Genomic DNA, 24,704 nt, shown 5'->3' on the forward strand with positions numbered 1-24,704 from the left:
CTAATGATGACGAAGGAGCCGCTGACGCTTGGCGAAAAGTGTGGGCTCACTTTACTAGATGCAAAGACAATGCAGCTAAATGGCATATTGGCAAAAAACTGTAGTCTCGAGCAAAGTGGGCAACACCAGCAACATCACGAAACACTTGCAAATCAAACGTAGTAGCTTTAGCAATGCGGCTAGCATTAGCAACGTTTATACAGCCTCCTGGCTCCGACTCTGAAAATGCGGCTGTTCAGCCTCGTCAAGTTAAGTCAAGTTAACATTTGTAGTTATTAAACAATGTCTTTAGTTATTAACTGAAATTTAAGACACGTCGATAGAACTTCGATATAACTAATTCCATCCATGTTTTGACAGACAACGTGAACAGCCAATGACAATGAGAATAGCGCCGTGCCGAGCCAATCATGTGCCTGTAGCAGAGAGTGTAGCGGGCGTTTGATCTTCTGCAGCTCATCAGTCCGTCAGGAGTGAGAGCGAGATAAGAGAGAAAATGACGATGGGAAATGTTAACGAAAAAGACGTCCCGACGGACACAAGGAATATATCGACCAATATGAAAAAAAATTATCGAGATAAGATTTTTTTCCATATCATCCAGGCAAGGCATGAGTACTGTGAGCTGTCCTGACAAGCTCGCCTCACCCCCCCCCTCTCCCTCACCCCCTCTTAAGGCTTAAAAGTCTGATATTTCTCAGAAGAGAAACAACAAAGATTTCCCTGTGACAATTACTTTTTTCATGATGTTACCCCTCTAGCAGTAATGAAATAACAGTTGAATCACTAAGCATCTTTTCATGTCATTATGTCTTTAATGTTTGCACCAACTTATAGAGAGAAGTATCGATAAGAGTATCGTTAAGTATCTGTATCGATAAGCAGTATCGGTATTGGTATGGGTATCGATAAAATCCTAACGATACCCATCCCTTTGTCTGATTATATAATCTATGCAAATAAAGAGCCAGCAAGCCACCAAACTTCTTCTATATCTCATTGGGCTTTTGCCAATGAAAACTTTTTGTATATCTCATTGGGCTTTTGCCATTTTTCATTGATTTATTAACTCCTCACACGTAATCTCTGCATCTATGTGACTGCGATCCACTTGATAAAATGCCAGTAGCTCACACGGATCTAAAAAGTTTGCATTGTTCCTGGTATTGCATTTGTTTTAGATTTGTGTAACGATTCATGAAATTTTGGGAGTCTATCATTTATTTCCTGAGGTAGGGTACATATTTTACCTGTTTCTTATTGTATTTTGTATATGGTCCGATCATTTTCTGCTAATGTAATTTGAGTGCCAAATTTTTTTTGTGTTTTTCTAAAGATGGTTGCTGAGCATTTACTATATCCAATTTACGAATTTTCTCTTCCAATTCCAATTGTTCGGCCTTGTTATGTTTCTTTAAGGAAGACTGAAAAGAAATAATGCATCCTCTCAAATAAGCATTGAAAGTTTGCCACAATAACTTAATAGTAGTTTCATTATTGACATTGACTTCAAATACAACTTAATGTGTGTTTCTAAATATTCACAGAACTTTGGTTTGTGAGAAGCTGAGGGTTAAGTCTCCAACTTCTTTGTGTTTTTGTAGAATCATACAATTTCAATGAAACACGACCATGATCAGAAATAATATTATGGTACGTTATAGAGGTATGGTACATAGATTGGTACAATCTACCAAAAAATATTCAATTCTAGAGTACAACATTATGGACCAAAGAGTGGAAGGAATACCTTCTACCAGATGCATTAGATCCTCCATACGAATAGATTCATATTATTAGTGTATGTTTTCAGAAGCTTGAATGGATTTGAAGACTCCAATCTCTGAGTATAAGACCTGTCCAAATATGAATCCAACACAAAATGAAAATCACCCCCAATGATTAATTTAGAACTGGAAATATTAAACTTAGAACCTGCGTAAAAAATTTAAGGGACATCATAATTTGGCCCATATATATTCAGTAAACTAAATGACAAATAACTGCATTTTCCCAAAAACTATAACATATATGCCGTTCTTGTTCATCATTGTAGTTGTTTGCTTACAAGGAACTCCCCTACGAATCAAAATGACTGCCCCTCTGGCCTTTACCGAGAAGTTGGAATGGTATATTTTATGTATCCACCTACATCTGAGTTTACCGTGTGAGTTGTTTTTCAGGTGTGTTTCTTGTAAGAAATTATGTCAGCTTGTCGTGATTTCAGATGGGAGAGCACCTGGCCCCTCTTTACTGGCTCACAGAAAACTTTCATCTTCCTTTCCTTTCTTGTGTCATCCTGCATTATAATGGCAGATTAAAAACATTACTGATTTTCTCCATCTGTCTACCAAGTACATGCAATCACAAATGAATTGCAACCCCCTTTCCCACTCTCACCCTACCCTGGATAAACTTATACACACAAAATAATATCCTTGACTAGCTGTGCCTAGTCTGGTCTGTTCAACACACTCCTACAACATATAACTCAAACATCCTACGATGGTTATTCTCTTAATCACTTAATCTTTTATATGCCAAAGTGGGCACCCCTACTGCGGTAACAATTCTCAACAAAAGCCAATTGTTGTATCAAAATATAGATTATGCATCTTCCATGAAGTTTAAATTTTTTTTTTACACCTTTAAAGCAGCAAATTCTACTCTCAAAGAACTAGTTACATCTGCACTCTTCTCCTGGATCCTATTGCAAATATCTGACTTAACAAGAGCTAGCTCGGAGTGCAAGTATGTTAGCAGCCAATACTGCTTGGTTGTCCGTACCAGTTTGCCACTGGGTCCGCCATATTCAGTTTGCCCGAGGCTTCGTTTGGGCTTGTATCTTTGTTCACATTGGTCCTGGAAATTCCTTTCCTTGTTGCCATTTTGAAACTTTTTTGTTAACTCCTCCATACGGAGTATCTCAGATGTATAATCCATGCAATTTACAAGTAAAAAAGTATGTTAGTTTTGTTAAATTTGACATTTTTAAATCTGTGCAAGCTGCTGGCAGGCGTGTCTTATCCGCTCATCGCTCAACAGTGCGCCCTTAAAAATAGTCTGTCTGAGTTGCAAATAATAAGGTTACAGCAAATTATCCCAGTGTGCTAGACGTGTGTTTAAGAAAATATGTAACACTTTTTCCTGTTTGTGGGTCATTATCTCTGCTGTATATTTAACATTATTACTAAATACCCACTTTTCTTGTGTAGTAATTACACTAAATGGTTTGATTGAATGATTTGTAGTAATGTGATTTTGTCACCCTACACTTGTTTAAAATAAAATGTTCATCTTAACAAATTTGGTTCTTTACATTGAGTAAATGTTTGGCGAATCTTTCCAGAAGTTGTCCAGTAGATAAAGTTTTTTTTTTCAACATGTCCTCAATCCCTTTAAAATGCTTCTTTGTGAGTATACACATGGATAATGTACTGTGTCAACCCTGTCTCCTAGACATTATATTTCTTGATGACTAAATGCTGGTTTTTAAAATATTGGCCATTGAAAAGCCTAAATTTGTTCCCCTCCAAACGTTCATAAAATGCCTGATCTGATCCTCCTATTACTTTTCATTCGAAACATATTTGCTGTTGTAGTTTAGTTGAGGTGAAAAAACTGGCATTCATTTTTACATTCACTTTTTGATCGTTGCTGCACTGGTGGGTTGGATTGTGTGATAAAGGGCCCTCAGTAAAGCATACAGCTGCAGTTAATGAGCAGGGCAAGCTGAAACAGAAATCGGCAAGTACAAATGTGTACATCTACAGAGATAGAGAAAGCTCTAACAAGGTTTATATAAGTGGCGAGTATTAGTCCATTTCATTGTGAGAGCACTCCAATCCAGTCAGCACTATGTAATTTAGAGAAGGACTCCCCATCTGGCTCTGAGGGAAAGACCTCACTAATGCAACTGAGGTATGGAAAATGTCATTGTGCCTTAGCCTGATGTGCTGATGTACCTTGCAGACCTCTGTTGCTGCTCAGCCTCAACAACATGACAACTAGACTGTGTTCATACCACAAACATGAAGGCTTCATGTTTTCCATCAAAACTGCTGCAATGGAGCCACCTTATAAATGTCCTCCCAGGTTTCAGATACCTTTATGAGCTGCAGTGGTATGTAAGCCGAGCTCGGCTCTGAAAGCCAGCCACAGGAAATCTGTTTTAGTCATAATGGGGCTTTTAAAGAACACACTGCTATGTATAGCGACTGTGGCACACTTGAATGATTCAGGTCCACTCTAAATCATTTGGAAACGTGAAAGATTTACACAAACTATTTAAGTTACATGCTGTATATATATTGCTCCAGTAAATAATTTTGGAATGTGTTCTCTGTGGCCTCAGGCAGCTATATTTTTCAGTTTGTTTCCCAAAACTCAAAAAAATGACTTACTCAGACTTGAAACTTTCACCACAGAGAATTTTCCCCATATTGACTCACCTATCTCACAGAAACACAACATATTACATAGGTAGTTTGATAGTAGGTGGGATTTGTGGTAAATGTGCAAGACACTGATGCAGTACTGTACAGCGGTGAAGCAGCACAAGGCCTGTTGTTTTTTTGTGTTACCACCTGCATTCTGAATTAAATTCTCATCCTCAGACAGGATCAGCTCAGTCTGCAAGGAAGGCAAGGCAAGTTTATTTGTATAGCACATTTCAACAAGGCAATTCAAAGTGCTTTACATAAACATTAAAAGCATTGGGAAAGAACAGATTAAATCACATTAAAATATAATAATTAAAAAGAGAAAATAAAAACATGTTAAAGTAGAATAAGACAGGTGATAAAAGTTACAGTGCAGTACAAGAAATGCATAGAATGTATTTACTGAAAGGCAAAGGCAAACAGAAAAGTCTTCAGACTTGATTTCAGTGTTATCACTACAATTTTTTTCAGCAGCAGGGCATGCCAACCAACGCCCTTGGTGAATAACTTCACGTGGTGAATGTTCTTTTGAAGTGAAATCTATCACACTTACCTGGAGCTCGTTAAATCTACCTTCCTCTCACTGTCTCTGTCTTAGGGATGGGTGTCGTTTGAATTTTATTGATTCCGATTCTGCTTATCAATACCGGTTCTTACCAGAAATCTCTCCTGCCACAAGCCATTAGACTCACCTCTGACAGAGACATTCTGGACTCTGTTTAACACAAATCCAGCACATTTTCACCTTCATTTCATCTTCTTATGCACATTACTGGTAACTGATTACACACCTGCACTAATATTAATACTAATAAGTTTTGCAGTTCTTTTATTTTTAAATATTTTGTAAGGTTTGTTGTGTGACAAATACCTGCTGCTGTAACACTGGAATTTCCCAGTTTGGGATCAATAAAGTTACAGGTACACTGCAGACTGCTGTCAAAGGGAAGATGGGGAATGATGATGTTAATGCTAAACCATTAAGTTTGTTACTGACTGTTACTGCAGTTGCCAAGAGGGGTAGTGTTAGTGTCTAGATGTAGGAATGCGAGGCACTAGGCAATGGCCAGAGGAGTCCCTGGCATTCGCTGCCATGGTAACCCCCTCACCCCCGCCCCAGACCTCAATTTTTTACATAAGAGGTAGACAGGAGAGCAAAATGTGCAAAATGAGAGCATTATGTATGCTCTACATAAGAGGTAGAGCAAAAAAAAAAAAAAAGAGACTGATGGGCAAGCTGAACACTTGATAGAGACAGAGTTTACGGACAGTTTGTCAGTCGCTCCCATCCTTGAATTGAGGAAGAGGTGTGTGTGCGTGTCCTCTGGGAGAGTGCATTCAAGTGTGAAGCTGCACAGTAGACCTAAATCTTAGGTAGGGTTAGGAGTTGTTTGCCTGTTTGTATGTAAGGGATTATAAGGGGGCAGAACTAACAAGTTTTAGATCTGAGCTCACTACTCTAGAAGAGAGAAGGGGGATGAGTTACAGAGGACGGGGATGACAAAGTAAAAAGCAAAGAAATAAACAGTAATGAGAAGGGATGGATAGTCAGAGGGAAATAGATAGTGTAGCAGGCAAGTAGTGTGAGTGTGCCGTGAATTTGGCTAGCTAATGTGCAGTGCTGGTTGCAGTCTGACTCGATCTATTTAATGCTGCTTTGCCTTAAGTTTAAAGAAGACGTCTCGGTGCGTTGGGCGACACGCCGCTTCCCGACTTCAGTACAGTCTGGACACCTAGCACGAAAAGACCAACACTTGCTACTCCGGAGAGCATTAGCATTAGCTTACTCACCGCAGTTGTGCCAACATGCCCACCTAGCAATGCTCCGCTGAGCTGGCTCCAGATCGCGTTCCTCTACTACAGCTGAGAGCCAGAGCCACGCTCATCTCCACAAGTGTTTACAGATATCCTAACTAAGGAACCGAACAGTGCAGTGCAATCCCCAAGTTGCGTTATGTGCAGATGAACAACTCTCTCCAACATAAGCAGTACAGAAAAGGTCAAACGTTCATCATCAACAACACTTAAGATGCTGCATTTACTTTAATTTTACCTAGAAGTGTTTTTTTTTCTAAGAATATAATTACATTTTGTTCTAAATGTTAACATACAACATTTACTAATGTTCCAAATGTTTTATATGCTATTTAAAAATAAAATATATTTTGGTCAATGGCAAAAAATGGGCAATATTCTTTTTTTTACCCAGAGAATAAAAAAAAAGCACATTTTAGAGGTACGCAAAACCATGAATACCTGATGATGAGGAATTCCACTAGTTGTGGGCATCATATGAGGCAGAACAATCCTGGCTAAACTTGATGCACTCTCTTCATACCAGATGAACTTTGTTTCCAAACAGACCGTAACAGTTAAGTTGATTGGTGACACCAACATTTATAACAGTTAGATGTCAACATTTGTTTTATTTCACTGACTTTGCAGCAGTCAGAGAATCTGCTCCATAGAGGAGGAGGAAATCGATGTTGCTGTTCGTAAGGACAGATGGCAGGAGAAATGTAGGATTAGAATATGAACATGTTCTTACATGAGGCCCATTGTCCTTTGCCAACTATTAATGGTCGTTCAAAGATTTGATCGTTTTCAAATCAAAATCGTGATTTTAAACAGCATGATTTGCAAACCGCAAAGACTGATTTAGAATAAGTTATGCAGTGCATCTGATGTCAATGGTTTTACATACGTTCATTCCTTCCTCCTCGTGTTCAAGTCATGCCTGTCAATCAGAAATGCTGTGCTCCTCATGTACTAGTCATGCTCACCAATCAGAAGTTGCTCAAGACTACTGCATATACACCCACCAACAACAAATGCGTCAACCCAATGAAAAACATGACGTTTACGGAGCGAGAAGCAACGTTGGACAATTTAGTCCCAAAGAAAAGCTGGACTTTGGTGGTACAGGACTATCTTTGGTTTGAGCCGACGGCAACAAAAGAAGGTATTGTGCAAAGCATGTCGTGGAACAGTCGCTAAGTCCGACCTCTATCAGTGCTTGAAAAAACATCACAGGCAGCTACATGACAAGTGAGCGGCCAAAAAGGTCAGTGAAAGTAGTGAAGCCTCAAGGACCGTCTGGCAAAAAAAATTACCACATCAGAGTCGTTTGCTACTGTTACTCAGTATGAAAATGGCTCACGAAGGAACCGTGAGGTAATGAACGCCACAAATATTCCCTCGCTAAAGAGACAGACTGCTGTTAGAGCTAAAGTCTATACACTGTTACTGTACACAGTGTGTATGCGTGTGTGTACGTGTGTGTGTGTTATATCGCAATTAGATATTTTCCCCAAATTGTTCAGCCCTAGTTACCAGTCCAGATAGGACATTACCCTGGACTGTCCTGGATCTTCCTCAAGGTGTCCTGACCTCCTCAGCCTGTCACTGTGAGCTCAGGGACCCTGTGAAGGGGTGTAAACTCATTATGCTGCTTGTTATTATGTTTCCATGCAACTAAACTGCAACAGAGAATGAGAATAGTTGGAAACATGATCATTGGCCTGATTATTATAACCAAAGGAAATAACTTCTTTCCAAAGAATGAAACAATAGGAGGTGGTTGATGGTGGGCAGACAAAATGCAGCCATCAAACTAGAGAGCAGGGCTCTCTACCACAGTCCCATCTGTGGTTTAGGCAACAACAGCACTGACGAATTTAAAAATAATCTCTGTACCCTAAAAGATGAAAATATGTTGTTTTTCATTATGGTACTGATTATTACTTCTTGTTATGAGCAACACAGGGTTGACTGCTGCTTCACAAGAATGCCAAGAAAAACCAAGAATGCTATGTGATACCTGTTTGTATGTTTGTATCTGGATATATATATATATGACAGATTATATATAACTATTATGATTAATAATAATAACAAGAGCATGTCGTCTTGTGCAGTTTTTCAAACTGCAAGCAGTGTCAAGCGGGCCCTCGCTTACGTGTTGCAAGTTTGCGTACATGATGCGTTGAGTGCACCATGTAAATCAGATGATGTTTGTCACATAAGTCATACTTTCTGTTGTCAGTAGGTGGTGCTATGACCATGGCTCAATATTGACGTTAAAATGTGTTGAGGGCGGGACTGTTATCATTCCTGAGAAATTTGGTGAAGATATGACCATGTGGAGTGGAGTTATGGCAGTCTGATATTTCATGGCAGCCCATCGAAATTCGCCGCCACGCCACGGCGTCAGACGAAACGTGTAATAGATTTCTCTACATCACATCAACCAAGTGTTGAAGCTTTTCTGAGCAAGTTATCTGGTGAACCTGCAAGACAGAGGAACATCCCCTATCATTGAGCAACATCCAACTTTGCCTGTTGAACATGGCGTTCAACATTATAAAAATCTTTTGATACATTTTCATCACAAAGGTCTTTAGATGAAAGCGACCGAATATGGAGTTGCTGGGATTGATTCTGTAAGACGCACCAAAATTGCACTTAAAAGTCAAAATCGCCGATTTCTGGTTGGGCGGAGCTAATGGCTCCCAAAGTCTTTTTTGTAGGTCCCTTACATGATAGACAGGCCTACCAGGCCTTCAAATTTAAATGTGGGGGCCTTTACTTTGAAAGGTTAATAGATCCATTTCAGAGATGAGGTTTTGCCCCCCTTAACCCGTCTGGCAAGTTTCATGAGATTCTAAGCATCCCCAATCCCTCAAACACACTTTGTATTTAATGGCAAACAATGTGTCGCTATGGCAACAGCCAGTCAAACCTTTCAGAATATAACATTGGCAACGTCTCACAACTTCAATGACTAAATTTGATGTGGATCTGGTGAACCTGCAAGGCAGATGACATAGAAGTACAAAACGTTTAACTTCCTGTTGCCAGGAGATTGCACTATAACCCTGGTTCAATATTGAAATGCAAATGAGTTGAGGGATTTCTGAGGAATTTTGAGGTGGATCTGGTCAACGTTGTAAGCAGAGCACATACAAGTATAGAACATGTCACTTCCTGTTCCCAGCAGGTGGCGCTTTGGCGTTCGGTCAATATTGACATGTAGATGTGTTAAGGGCAGGGCTTTTATCATGTTTGAGAAGTTTGGGTGAGATTGGATCATGTACCTTCAATTACGAGCAACTTCCTTTTTCACGGCGAAGGATCAAAAGGTGCCATTTTTTTGCTGTGCCTTTACGGTAAGGGCCTCTGACAAAATGTCATGGTTTTGTTTCCAAGTTTCCCTCATATAGGTCTTTAGACGACACACACCAAATTTGAAGTAGGTCATGTGAAATCTGTAGGAGGAGTTCATTAAAATAATGTGTCAAAATGTCACTTTAAAATAAAAATTGCCGTCTTCCTGTTGAGATTAGAATATGCCTACATCGGACTTTTAGGTGTGGTTGGATATGATAAATGTGCGTGCCAAATTGTATCCATGTAAGTAAAACCTGACCGAGCCTAACAGTCAATGCTTAAAGGTGCTGTCGGTAGGATTTGAAAAAATAACTTTTTTTTATATTTGTTGAAACTTTCGCTATATCCTGGTAGTAATATGTGAGACAGGTCGTCTGTGACAGACTATTGGTCATTCAGCTCCCTCTAATGCCTTTAATGCCATTTTCCAGAATCCACCGCGCCCGAACAAAAATCTCCATTCACAGCCAGGGGGCGTCTCTCCGCTCTGTCAATCATCCGGGTACGAGCTGCGCAGAGCTGCAGAACCTGTGCACACACTCACTCGCTCGGTCACGACCGAGCTCATGTCTTCGCAATGAGGAGCTTGTCACAGAAGTTAATTTGAAAACACCGTGGCAGAGAAGCGCCAAGCATTGAAAAAACTGCCCGGCTCCATTGCCAGAAACTGCATATATGACAAAGACCACGAGCAAAAACGAGCTGAAAAGAAGTAAGCAGATCGAGCAGATGTAAACATCGGAGCGGCTCCACAGAAGCAACGACACCAACAGGGTTCACAAATGATGCGTTCTGCTTGACCAGTAATTATCTCTGTTTCATTTATCTTTTATTTTCTATGTTATTGTTGCACTCTGTAACTATACCGTGTGCTACTTTGTTGTTGTAATCAGGCTGCTAGTTGCTACGTTCACAGTGCTATGGCTAGAGATGTTTGTAGCATAATAGCTGAAAATATGTTTGTGTCCAAGCGGTCTAATCTGTTTTGAGAGTTTTCCAGACGTGTGTCGTTGCTCCCCCATCAGTGTCGTACTGTTTAGTTAGCATCACTATTTATCACCAACGTAGCATCCCGTGCTATGCTAAATGCTAAGAATGTGTTGATATTCCCAGCTGTGGCTACAGTCAGGTTCACGTACTGAATTTGCAAATGCGTGATGAATTTGTAAGGAGGATTTTTTTTTTCCTGTATCAGTTTCACATACTCATGCTGCTTTTCTCCACAGATGCTGACTTTGCTTGGGAAACAGCTGAGGAAGGAATATTCAACACACCTTCTTTATTTTATTCATGTGCAAAATAAAGCTTGACAATATTACATCATTGTGTACTTTGATAAATTTGTTGTGCTTTTCTTTGAGAGACTTGAACCAGTGAATCTGATTACCCCAAAATAATATATTTGTAATGCCTTGAATGGATTCAAAAAGTAGTAATCTTCACACCGTTGTATATTTATGCAATGAGAAACCAATCACTTTCAAAATACACTTTATTGCAAAGCAAATACTGAGGTTGCATAAATATTAAAATATAACTTTGAAATAAATAAATTAAATGAAAAAAAAATGTATTGCACAGCACTGTATTTATATATAGCAACCAGTTCATGCTGAACGTACCAACTGGCTCATCACATGAAGATCAGCTGTGTCTTCTTCTCCCAGGTCCTTGGGTGTCGGGCCAACACGCTGAACTCTGCCCACGTTCAGAACACTGACGATGTTGTTTTCACAAAAAGTGACAGGTAATAACGCGAGGCAACGGTAACCAAAAAACGTGTTATAGTATATCAATGTGGACAGTAGTCCGTGTTAGCTTCAGAATAGCTTCTTACCGGTGGGAACGGCATGTTACGTATCTTGCCTGGCTTCTGTTGCCGTGGTAGCATGTGTGCGGGGCAAGGCGGGCTGGGAGGAGCTGTGGAGGCAGAACCGAGGTACAACGGAGAGGGAGGGGGAGGAGCAGGAGTCGTTGGATTTTGAATTCTGAGACTATGTTCACACTTCTCTCAATCCTACCGACAGCATCTTTAAGGAATGCTGCACTAAGTTAAATTGTGATGAGAATGAGAATCAAATAAAATAAAAAAAACATTAAGGAACAGCTTTGATGCTGAATTATTTTCTCTCAATGCATTGCAGAGCTATATAATTGCTACGCAACATGGGATTGATTTTAAAAACCTTAACGTTCTTGAAGTATGCACTGTACAACTGTATTATCTATGAAAATACAAGTATCGGGACTCGATTTCGGCATAAATGCAATGATATTTAGGGGAGATATTACTCAAGTCAGCTTTGAAGGAAGCGATAGACTGAAGGAGGTGAGAGGGGATGGGTCACACTATGGGATGCAGGGCAGACAAAGGCAGACAGTACAGAGGGGTAAGAAAAGGTAAGGGAGACATTAGACATTGTACTCTGACATTGATATATTTTGGCACCTGAAAATTTAATACATTGGGTTTAGGATTTGATTAACAGCAGAGCAATGCATGTTACTCAGGTTCGACCACTGAAAGAAAATTCACACAGCGCTAAAATACGGGAGAAAATGGTGAATGTGAGAGTTCTCTTAAATTACGCATGGTTGCATGAGGCCCATTATGTTGTGCTTTGGACATTGGTAATAGTAGCATATGGCACCATTTGTCTGAGCAATATAGTTTATCAGTTATGGCTTTTTAATTATACAATATTATTAATATTATTAATATTAAATAATAACTTCAATTCATATCAAAGTTTCCTCGGGGCACCACACTTCAAAGGAAGGGAAATGGTGGCCAACTATCAATTTGGAATCCTGATTAATAATCTAATTAATAATTACAACCAAAATCCCCATATCGGTAGTTAGCAGATGTTGAAGGAATCTGGAGTCCTACCGGTCAGTGGTTGGCAAAACTCACTCAATATTAAATGGACCAGACTGCATATTTAATAACATTTATTTGAAAGATAAGTTGAAAGAACAATCTTGGTGGCTCATTTAGCTTCGTCAGCTTGCAAGACTTTGTGTCTTAACCACTGATGTAAAACAGGACTTTACAGCCTTAGTTGGTCCTTTTGGGAGGCTCTTGCATTGCTGCCTTTGGAAGTTGTAGCAGTCTGCTTCAGGCAGGCCTGTATGGAGGTCAGAGAGCAGAAGCCTTCCCCAGTAGAGGGGAACAAAATGAGAGATGTATACCCCATGAAGTCAGAAGCAGAAAGAGAAGAGAGATGAAGGACCATAGGAATCTGAGTTTTTTTAGTCTTTTCATTTTTTATTTGGAACAAAGAACCACATGGTCAAATCCTCCATTTTGTGAGGCACATAAATTGTGATGGCATAATATCAGTTCAGAGTGAAATGAACAAGCCAGACAGTCACCAAACATTGTTGCATGAAAGAACTTTACATGATGTAAAACCAGGCTGTTTTTACAGATTCCTCTTTTTTTCCCACTCCTCTGCACTTGATATGACAAAGGGTGGCTGGAACTAAATTTGGCCACTGCTCAGGAGGGTAATGTTTGCAGTTAATGCAAGTTGCATGTGCTGACTGTGATCACTAGCAGTGGTTCAATTTGTGATGAGTCAAACAGATGTGTGAACACATCACAAGGAAGACTGCAACAAACACAACCGTAATCCTTTTTACACTCTGCACCTTTATGGATGAGAGGAGCAAAATGGAACCAGAAAATGACAACAAAGATTTCTTATTACAGGTGAAGGAGCTGGTGTCAGCAGTTAGAAACAAAAAATAAAACCTGCACTGTTGTAAGAAGAAAAATATTCTTTGTCTGTGTATAACGTAACTTCACTAAACAAAACTATATATCCCAAAAAATTCCTAGCTGGTTTCCCTATATTTGAAGGAGTAAAATGATAGCTACATGAGATGAGATGTCGGATGATTTTAATCTCAATGATCCAGTGTTGGGTTTAGGGGGATCTATCTGCTGATTAATGTCTAATCACCTGAAACTGTGAAAGGGGTGGAGGGGTTGATGCCCGATAAAATGTTCTGATATGATATATATATATATATCTCTTTATATATCGATATATTTCTAAGATGTTATCAAACCCTTATGACAAAGAATGAAATTGAGGCTTGATATCTCACCTTTTTTGTTTAAAAAAAAAACTTTTAATATTAATATGATTTTATTAATTTGATACACTTAACAGACAGCAACATTACACACATATATCTCAGCCCCATATCAATACACAAATGATGATCATACAAATTAAAAAACAAAAACAAACCAACCAGCAGCCGCACCTTCACAGTGTGTCATCAACTTCGTCAAGAAAAACAAGTCCCCATGACCTCTTGAAATTCTCATTGTCATCATTGACTGTAGCCTGTTAAGGCTGGGGTAGGTTTCAGAACAGACAGGCATACTCAGGTTGAGGGATAAAGGAAGAACAGGTTTTATTGAATTTGAATCACAGAGCAGAGGGCAGGCAGTAGATGGCAAGCGATGGCTGCGACGCTGTGATCCTGGTGGCATGGCCCCTAGCCTGGGCCTGGTGTGGAGCACAGGAGGTAAGCCAGCCGACAATGGCTGACTCAAAGGGGAAAAGGTGCAGAGGCTGGCTGGACGTGATCCAGGTTCCTGCGGGCAGGGACGAAGACGCAGAGTTGGTTGCAAAACACTGAAGTCACAGGAAAGATGAAACATAAAGTTTAGCGGCTGACGATCTCTCTACCGTGTTAGTGGTTCAAAAATCTGGTGACGAGCCTACGCCAGGTCCTCTTGTAAAAGAATTATTATTCTTCTTTTCCATAGACTTGGTAACGTAACTTGGCCATACAGCATAGCATAATGCAACACGGCTAAGCATAGGAATGTTAAACCTTAAAAGTGTGCTGTATTGATTTGAGTCAATGTGTTCACTTAATGTTGTTGTTATATCTATCAATAGGTTATTTTGGTGTTAGGACCCTGTAACAACAACAATAGCGGACTACAGGCTTGTGACGGTGCTGCATCAGATGCTGACTCTTCTTGGGTCGCTAGGGCAATATATTGCTCGGTCACTACCATGAGCTAAAAAGGAGTACGGACAGAATCATACGCCACATCCTTTTAAATCCACCGCAAAGGACCACCAGGAGGGCAAACCAGGAGAAGATTTGGGGTGAGACTAGGCAGAACCAGCAGTTGGTGGGACAACTTCGTCAATGGCGTTGTCAGGGACGAGGAATGGAGGGACAACTTCCGCATGTCCAGAGCGTCTCTCGTCGCTCTGAGCGAAGAACTCCGTCCATACATCGAAGGACAAATCACAGTCATGAGGGCACTGGTTGAGACAGTAAAAAAGGTTGCGTTAACGCTTTATTACCTGAGCGACGAAGGAAAACTGCTAACGCCTTTGGCGTGTCGCGACAGACGGGGTCCATCGTTGTCAGAGAGACCTGCAAAGCGATCAATACCATCTGGGTCCAAAATATGTTAAGCTGCCTTTTACGGAGCCCGGGACCGAGGATCTGGTTTTGGGCTTCCATCGGGCTCATGGCATGCCACAGTGTTTGGGAGCGGTCGACGGCACCCACATCGAAATTAAGCAGCCATCTACCAACTCCATGGACTACATCAACCGGAAAGGCAAGCATTCCCTTAATGTGCAGGCTGTCTGTGACTATAAGTTCAGATTCATGGATGTCTCATCAAAGTGGCCTGGGAGTGTTCACGATGCACGAGTTTTTCCTAATTCAAAGCTTAACTCATACTTCAAGACTGACAAGATCCCTGCTCTGAAAAAGCAAATTGTGGATGACGAGGAGGCCATACCAATTTTCCTTCTTGGTGACCCAGCTTACCCTCTGCTGCCTTACCTGATGAAGGCTTATTCAAGCGGTGGCTCCACACCTCAAGAACAATACTTTGGACTATGCTTGTGTAGGGCACACGCATGGTCATCGAGTGTGCTTTTGGTCGTCTCAAGGCCAGATTCGCTGCACTGAGAAGGCCAATGGACATTAATTTGCAGGACCTGCCCCATGTTATTTACGCTTGTTTCGTTCTCCACAACTTTTGTGAGGAAAATAAGGAGACTGTGGCTGAACACTCTGTGATGGGAACAACACAATGTGATGACGACTGGCAGCCTCCTATACAACGCAAAAACTACATCATAGACTGTAATGAGGGGAAGGGAGTGAGAAGAGTGCTCACAAAGTACCTTGACCCTTAAACAAAAGACTGACCGAGACTGTGAATTGTTTACTGATTGTCATTTTGAAAAATGTTGTGAATAATGTGTGTCTAGTGAAAATAAACAAATGACGGCAATCACTTTCAGAAATCTTTTGTTTTTATTTAAAAGTAAACACAAACTATAAACAAGAAACACAATGTGTTTGTAAAGATTTTAAAATGTGCAAAGGTACAAAATATCTGTCCTCAGGAGACAGACACACACACACACACACTATTTACAAGAAACACAATGTGCAAACCAAAGTCAAGCACAGTGCAGTCACTCAGCATCATTTTGTTGCAGCAATGCTCGTCTGAATGAAAACGTGGTTTCATTCTCTGGGGAACGTGTTGGTGTAGGTGTGTTGTACGCAGGCTGATTGTGCCTAGGTGTGTGAAGGAAGGCTGGTGTAGTGGGGTGCGGTGTTGTGTTCATGTATGATGGCGGGTGCCCATGGTACTGTCCAGTGTTGCTGTGGGGATGTACAAACTGCTGCTGTTGTGGGGGTTGGTACATCATTTCCTTCATCAGGGCAAAGCCATCATTGATGGTGCTGCAGATGTTGGCAATGTAGGTGTTTATCTGCCCCGTGCTCTCAGAGTAGATCCTTGTTGACTCCTCAGCCAGCTCCAGCAGCCTCCTCTTGAGTTGTAGATCCTCCTCCGCCACCGGGTCAGCCCAAGCTTTCCTCTTCAGCCGATCCCCTCTGTGGCTGTCCAGCTTTGCCTTGAATAAAGCAGAGCAGAATAACATTAGTGTTTGGCAGTAGCTTCACTACTTGTAGCTAAGCTAGTAACTAACTACAGTTCTCAGTAGCTTGGTGGTAGCTTCACTATTTCCTGAATCAAGAATCTTTTCAGTAGCTTAACTCCTTTTTGATCAAGTAGTTGGCCACACAACGTTTGTAGTATGGAAAATATCCCTGCAACATACTTCAACTTGTAGGCCTATCTTTTGAGTTTTGAGACATCTTATTAATCACACAATCAATCCAAATTGTAACACAGACATATGTGCATGAATGTACTAAAGCAACACACCTACACAAACGTGCATCCGTACTAATGCCCATATCAAATGGCAGTGTAGCATAGCCAGCTAGCTAAGCTGGAAATCACGAGCATACCTGGAGCAAATCACGGCGCTGTTTCACAACGGCAGGAGGAAGACATTCGAGAGATTCCACCGAATGTGGCGATGGCGATGGCAACCCAGGGAGCTCCATTGTCGGTGTCAAGCGCTCGGACGACGACCTTGAGTCCAACAGGTCACCCGTCTCGATTGCCGAGTCTATGCAGCGCGTTGCCGGTGAGCCGCGCCAGATCTCATGGCAATGCTCATAAAAAACCATGACCACTCGTCCTTGGCCACTTCGACGCCCTGTGTCCACGGCCCGTCAGCATTTGCTACGGATATTTTATAATTTCGTGGTGACCTGGGTCTTCGTAATGGCGTTGCCATCATGAGGGAAGTTATCTGTTGGCTCCCTTGGATACTGGGGAGCCAACTTGTATCCCGAAATGCTTTAACCAAGTCCACATATTTAGACTGCCAAGACTCCCGGTCCACATTTTCTTGAAGCTTCGTCGCCTTGTAGCCCAGTGCGAGTCGCAACAACATTTCTCACTCAGAATCGGACCAAACAAAGGAGTCTACATTTCCCTTCTCACTCGCCATCTTCGTACTGTTGTTGTTGTTCGGCTTCTTCTTCTACGAGTATATGTATGCTCCGCCTCTTCTTCTTCTTTTTTAGAGTAGTTCTGTAGCAGAAAACAGCGCCACATATAGGCCGGGAATAGGTACATCAGTGTTTCTACAGTTAGATGCATCTTTCCAATGAATCCATCATTACGGAGAAGTTTCAGGCCCCCCTGCTGAGGAAAATGGGGGGGGGGGGGTCGTTTTCAAAATATCTTGTGGTGTGGACGGGGCCTAAACCTCTCTTAAACTGAAACTCTTTGTCCTGCAACAAATGGCCTTATCAAAGAAGCACAGCATGTGGCCGAGCCGACACCTCTGATGCCGCCATTTTGTAGTTTCCCTGTTCACCGCCGTCTTGTTTGTAGTACTTGTTAGACCTTTGACCTTTACGCCACCTAGTGTGTTTACTCACAGACACACAGACAGGAGGTGGTCCCTCTGGAAAAAACAATAAACATTTATTGTTTTTTAAATAAATGTTATTAAATATGCAGTCTGGTCTATTAAATGTTGCATAAGTGTGAGTATTGCCAACCTCTGACCGGTAGTACTCCAAATCCTTCATCATCTGCTAACTACCAGGGTGGTGATTCTGTTGGTAATTACGAATTTAATCATCAGAATTCCAAATTGATAGTTAGCATATTATAAATGAGACTGAATCAATTGATTGGCTATCATTTCCCTTCCTTTGAAGGGTGGTGCCCCAAGGAACTTTGATATTAATTAAAGTTATTATTTAATATCAACATTTTTTATATAAATATTTTATTATTGTGATAGCCATAACTTATCAATTATATTGCTTAGACAAATGGTACCTTAACCAATGTCCAGGCACAACATTAGTTTTGGCCCCGAACTTTTGACCCTCACTGTGTTTGTATGCACAGACAAAATGTCATCTACCCCCAAAGAGAGCTGTGGCTCAGGAGGTAGAGACAGTAGTCCACCCGATGGTCGGTGGTTCTGCATGCCGATGTTTCCTTGGGAACATACTTATCCCTAAGGATCCTCTGATAGTGCTTTGTGAATGGGTGAATGTGACTCGTGTGGTCAGTAACCCTCGAAAAGTGATATATAAATACAGTCCATTTATACACACACAAACACATAGATACATTACAGTACCTTCTCATTTAGCGCGTATTTGAGGGTGGCCGGCAGATCGGGGATTTAGGAAAACTGAAGCCACAATATGTTAAACAGTTATAATTAAAGTGTACAGTTGTTATAGTCTAGTATACATATGGTTTATAGTGTATAGTATTTTGTACTTTTCCTTAAGAAGAGTTTAGAATGTTAAACTTCTTTCCTACTTCTTATCATTAATATGAATTGAGCCCTCAAACTGTAACAGTTGATTAGATTTCAATACAGTTGGAACATCTGTGGAGCCAGCATCTAGTGGCCGTTTGATGAACTGTATTGAGTCACTGCTCAATCTCAAACCCTGCTTTTGTTCTGGCCTAAACACATTATCAGACGCCCCTCCTCCCCCTCCCCCTCATCTTTCTCCTCATGTTTCACCTCCCCATCCTTCCCTATTGTATCCTGTCTCTGCTGCCCGAAACCTCTGGGGACTCCAGGGGGGACATAGTAGGGATAGCATTACATGGTAAGCCAAACTACAGAATAAACCACACACACTCACCCACAAATATGAAAGGCTGAAGTGGATCACAGCCTCCAGAGCAGAACAAATGGGCCCAGTAGAAATAGAAGCAGAGGCAAGGGATAGTCTGGACTGAACTCTGCAGGGACTTGCTGTCTCACACACCCACACGCGCGTACACACACACACACACACACACACACCCACACCCTTAAGCTATTTCCCTTCCTTTCTCCAGTGCCACATAAGTAAATGGGGTGTCAAAGTCACTCTTACGCAATTATTTATACTTCTCTGCAATGAACCCACTCTGAAGTGTGTGTGTGTGTGTGTGTGTGTGTGTGTGTGTGTGTGTGTGTGTGTGTGTATGTGTATGTGTGTGTGTGAGAGTGATAAAGGGTATCTCCTGGCATCATAGCAGCACCCACGCTACTCTGGTGAAAAATTCGTGCTTTTTTGCACCACTGAAACATGGCAAGGTGTGAACCATCCTGTGCACACTTTCGCACTCCTGTGTGTTTAGATCAGACATTACAGTAAGTCTCTGATGTGTGTGTGTGAGAGGGAGCCACTTGTCTTTACTAAATTACAGAGGCGATAATAGCAGTCGTCCTTGGTGCTCAAGTATCTTCTCTCATTAAGTGAAGGCTACGGCTGCTCACGGTTTCATTATCTCCCTGTGTATGTGTGCTTGTATGGCTCATATAGTGAGGACCAGTTTGAGGCTTAGACCATGGGACTGATGACATCCTTACATTCTTACACACCTTCAAAGTGTATGGTTAAAATTAGCTTTAGGATAGGGTGTGTGTGTGTGTGTGTGTGTGTGTGTGTGTGTGAGAGAGTGTTAATTCAATAGTTGGCCATTTCTTACATATTGGTCCTTCAAACGCAGCCACCTCCTTAAACATATTACATGATATGTACAGTTTACAGATGTCGCTCTGCCTTTTGCTTCTTCCTGAAAGCTGTTGTCATGAGACTGTACAACACTTCACCTCTGTCTGACAGAGAACCGCGAGGTTTAACAAGCCACCTTAGGCCGCGCCCCTTCTCACACAAACACACGACACACAGAGCCCATGCTTATCTGAAGTGAAAAGCTGTCAGCCTAATTAAGAGTTAGATTGAGTCAGTTTCTCCATTGAGATTCAGTTGATTCCTCATTGGTGTGCGTCCCTGACCACAAGTTGTTACTGTCTTTTGTATTGTGGAGATATTTAGTTGTAGTTTAACCAGTTTTTTCATCCTTTGTATAAGTTGTTAATTCCACTTGTGAGAGTTAATCATAGAGAGAATAGCCCAAGTAGCATTATTTGATGTCTTTTATTTCCTCTCTCTTTAGCCACACACACTTCTAACTAATAAAAGAGTAATATTTCATTTGAGTTCACAATTAACCCATCAAAGGATATTCGTACTTCCAGTGTCCTGACTAGACCCCCCATATTGTTGAAAAAAATATCCAAACCACACAAGCTTCATTACAACCACAATTTGTCCGTATCATAAAGAAGCAGCATATAGCTAGAATCAAATGTATATTCTATACTCTATACTCTATACTATCTATACTATCTATACTCAAACCTGTGGGGAAAAAACTGCTTGCACATTTGACAGGCTGGCAAGGTCTGACAAGAATGGCCTATTGTTTGCATTATGGGAAATTAAGGATCCAGTGTCTTTAGAGCTTGAATCATATTTAAATGATTTGTGTTTGCTTGTGAATCACTTGTTCATTCTCTGCAGCCATTTTGTCCCAGTGGCATTACTATTTGATTAACATTGGTTGTGTGTTTGTGTGTGTGTGGTGTGTGTGGTGAGAGAGAGAGAGAGAGAGAGAGAGAGAGAGAGAGAGAGAGAGAGAGAGAGAGAGAGATTCCCCTCATAATGCAGTTGTGTGGTTTGTGACTCCAGGCCTGACACACAAACCTTGTGGAAACCTCCCCCCGCTGGTCGGCTTCTCGATCTGTGGTTAAATTTAACACTGCTTAAGGCAAAGACTCTTACCACATTAGCCTCAGGTATTTCTTAAAACAGAAGATAAACTCAAGGAGAAAACTTTCTCCTTGGGTTTATCTTTGTTGTACGAGCGCAGCCTCTTTTGTGCACTTACATAGAAAATTATTAACAGGGACAACCATGTTCTACTGTGCCTGCATATCCAGCATAGTGTATAAGCCTTATTATACTACGTGTGAAACCGTGCCTTGTACGCTATCCTACTCCTCCTTTAGTGACAAAAATGAAGAGAACTATGGATTACTCTTTTCGTAAATTAAGATGCTTTGCCATTAACACCTGTTCCCGGCCCTGGAAAGTCCAGCACATACACAACATTATCAGCGGAATTAATCGCTTCACCACCTGTCTCCCCTCGTGCCGGTAAAATTCCCATTTCTGTCCCAACATCCTTGGTGGAGATGGTCTCATCCGACTCCGAGACAGAGCCAGAGCCCAGCACATTCAAACAGAACAAATGTGTTTCGGAAGGAATACCTTGTATAATTTCCATGGTGTCAGACATATACAAATATACATTATTATAACAGCCAATATTATGCATTGCACTAACTGCAAAGAGTACACCCAAAGCATGGCTGTGAACACTTCTTTTGCTGTCGGAGCATCGACGTTATGAATGCAAACATTAACAAAGCACAATGTCTCTAAGAAACAACCTGTGCGTGAGAGGTGCATGGTCAGAAGAGCAGCCCCCCTTCCTGCAGCATTTCAGCGCCAGGCAGTGACAAACCAAAGCAGTGAGGAGTCAGAAATTATAATAAAATATAACACTGCTTTTAATGTTGGCAAAGAAGAGCTACCAGTTACAAAATCTAGGTCCCAAATCATCTTCATGAAAAAGCACCTTTACTCCTGTTAACAGTAATTTACATAATGTGTGAAGAAATTACCAATCTATGTGGGAACTGTCAAGATAGGTGTATATTATGGCAGTGCCAAAAGGCACAGAGGAAAGATTTGGTTGCACCTACATTATGTGCTTTTGCACTAATGAAAAGGTTAAGCTCACCAGTGCAACCAATGTAAAAAGTTAGTCTAAGGCCCTGAATATGCACTAAAATGCGAATATCAGCATCCTATTAAATACATTAAAAGGCATAACAATTATATTCATTTCCGCTCATGACCCTACAGGACAGGAAATTTGTCTATAATATATGGCAGTAATGAGCATTATAATGAGTAATGACAATAACATCTTCCACAGCTGATGGATAAAATAACATATGGTTTCTCACATCCTTATATTTCTCACATTGTAGCTTAGAATGAGATTCTGCCTGAACCTCACCTCTGTTACACAGTGAGCAAAGCCTTGCCACTCTGAGTTGCCTGTTGCCTGTGACTGCCTGTTTCTATTACCAGGTTGTGTCCTCTCAGTCTGTTTCTTTGTCACCGCGCATGTTCTGTTTATGTAGTCTCTTTTTAGGGTCAAATTAAATTCTAATTTATTTTGTGGTTTGTGGATTTGTTGCTATATTTGACGTATACGTTTTATTCTGAGATGAAATGTTTGGGACAGCTTGTTTGGTTTGGTTCCTGACAGGGACTCTTTCCATTGTTCAACAAGGAAAGCGTTGAACAAGTTTATATGTTTATAGAATTTGATGACAGTCAGTTGGGAAATAGTAATTACTAAAGGATATTGGCTATTATCGCCCATACATGTATTATTGACTGTGTATGTATGAATGAATTTTAAGTATGTTTTAGCACAATTCTGCCTTGTGGGAGGTCCTAAGTTCACAGACATATTATGCTATTAAGTCTATTACTGAATTGTGAATTCTAAACCAGGTCATACTTATAATGTTCATTTGGATTTTTTCAATGTAGAATCTTTGGGTGACACGCCCCCAAGGAGAGACAGGGACAGAGACAGTGAGGACGGAGTAATGTCACCAGGTACCCGTGAGACAATGTTGAGTTTCGGTTCTTATGTTCTTTAAGGACGTGACTACTGCCAGGAGGTTTTTATTCAACTGCCAGGATCTGCCTGTCAACGTTGCGCATCAACGTACCGGCGCCTGTGTTTTGAGATGAGCTAGCACTTAGCATGCATGCTAACGTCCGACCAGCAGAGTGAAACACGCAGCGGTGAACAGTCAAAAATCTGACAACGACGAGCAAAGTGCAGTAAATGCGGCTCATTTATTCTTTTTTTTTATAGTCTGGTCACTCGGATTCTTGAAAAACAGCACACTGATGTGGAGCAATGTTCAATGTTTGATGTCCTGTGGGAGTGTGACTGTGTTAGCCTGATCACCAGCACAAGCACCTCCAGTAAAGTTTTTTAACACAACTTTTTGCTAGTGTGCCTAGTCTGTTTCACGGTGATGAAAAATGACATTGAAGTTAACAGCTAACTTTTTTATATTGTAATAATGCCAAGTCAAGTCGTCATTGCAATATTGAACAATGTGATTGCACATTACAGATTTTCTTCACATCATGCAGGCTGAATAGAACTGATATTCAAGCCTAAATGTGTATCATGTCTCATATGCTTTTCTGTTTTTCCCTCTGTGAATTTATTTTGCAGAGAAATGGGTCATATTTGAAAGGTTAATATTTAGGTCTATTCCATATTTACACTTAATGCCCATGTTTGACTGAATTGACTACTTTAAGCCCTCGGTGGAGGTGGACAGGGGAATCAGGTCATTAGCAACTCTCTTTCTCTCTCTGAGATGGAGGATGGAACAAGGTAAGGAAAGAGAAGAGAGAGCGAGGAGGGTGAGAAAAAGGAGTGAAAACAACAATGGATGGGTTGGATGGGCAGGAAAAAGCAACAGAAGGAGAAAGACGACAATAGTGGACAAAAGAGCAGTGTCTGGACTTAAATCTCATGGCAGTGTCCAGAGTTCACGTGAAAATGGCTGTAGTTATTTTAGCTGGGAAAACTAAAATTAACAAATGGAGGGTGAAAAAGACGAACAGAAACGAGGAAGGAAGGATGGGCAGAGGGAAGGAAGGAAGGGGAAATAATTGAAGAGGGAGGTAGGGAGGAGGAGGTGGAGTCTTTCCGGAGGTGGGTGTGTGCTGACAGAAAGAATTCTTCTTTTGTGCCTCTCACTGTACCAACACTGAGGAGATGGCTGGCACTTTCCCATTAGCCAAGAGACACTAAGATAACTGAATGTTAAATTTTCTCACGTCAGTCTGGACCCAGTGTTGTTTGATCTCTCTTACTCAGCTTAGTCCTTGCTTAATGGAGCAGAATCATTATGTCTGGTGTCTGGTTGATATTTTCATACCTTACATACCCTTGATAACTGGGGCTACAGCAAAGAATGTTTCCCCTATTGGCTGCAGATGGTTTTTCCAGTATACCTGCTGCAATAAGCAGGTTGACAAACTGTAAATATATGCGATGGGCTCAGTCAAGTTGCAATCATGGAATCGATAAGACTTCATATATAGATATCTGACCTTCAGAGTAAACAGAGTGTGAGAAAAGAAAGCAGCTTGGATCACTCAGAAAGTGATGTTAGAGCCACCTCTGAGTAGGGCTTCAGACATTCGTCGCATCTGTGTTATGTT

The 24,704-nt window shown here is 41.1% G+C and overlaps 2 protein-coding genes across 13 annotated transcripts in view; one reads left to right on the forward strand and one right to left on the reverse strand.

The window, feature by feature from the left end:
• fat3a (FAT atypical cadherin 3a) overlaps window positions 1-24,704 on the forward strand; it is a 178,896-nt gene that overhangs the window by 25,461 nt on the left and 128,731 nt on the right. For 11 of the 12 annotated variants that reach the window (XR_004789805.2, XM_047335447.1, XM_035622805.2 and 8 more), the window contains exon 2: window positions 11,279-11,358. The exons of the other annotated variant lie outside the window; for it this stretch is intronic. Coding sequence is in view for 10 of the 11 variants with exons in the window: in XM_047335447.1 (XP_047191403.1) it covers window positions 11,334-11,358 (25 nt within the window). In the remaining variant the exon portion in view is untranslated. The remainder of the gene's footprint in view (window positions 1-11,278; window positions 11,359-24,704) is intronic. 12 annotated transcript variants of the gene reach the window in all.
• Window positions 15,908-17,853, reverse strand: LOC118299266. The gene is made up of 2 exons (XM_035622847.2): window positions 16,944-17,853; window positions 15,908-16,543 (listed from the first exon to the last, which is right to left on the reverse strand). Exons 1-2 carry the CDS (start codon window positions 17,166-17,168, stop codon window positions 16,097-16,099), a joined length of 672 nt encoding a protein of 223 aa, XP_035478740.2. The 5' UTR covers window positions 17,169-17,853; the 3' UTR covers window positions 15,908-16,096.

This window comes from Scophthalmus maximus, chromosome 11, assembly GCF_022379125.1.
Source record: "Scophthalmus maximus strain ysfricsl-2021 chromosome 11, ASM2237912v1, whole genome shotgun sequence".
Lineage (NCBI taxonomy): Eukaryota > Metazoa > Chordata > Actinopteri > Pleuronectiformes > Scophthalmidae > Scophthalmus > Scophthalmus maximus.

What these genes read in the sequence shown, in the direction of transcription:
- LOC118299266 (XM_035622847.2), bottom strand. Translation starts at nt 17,168, where the DNA reads ATGGTTTTTTATGAGCATTGCCATGAGATCTGGCGCGGCTCACCGGCA. An exon ending in AGCGCCGTGATTTGCTCCAG is followed by an intron (nt 16,544 to 16,943) that starts GTATGCTCGTGA and finishes GCTTTATTCAAG; the next exon opens with GCAAAGCTGGACAGCCACAG.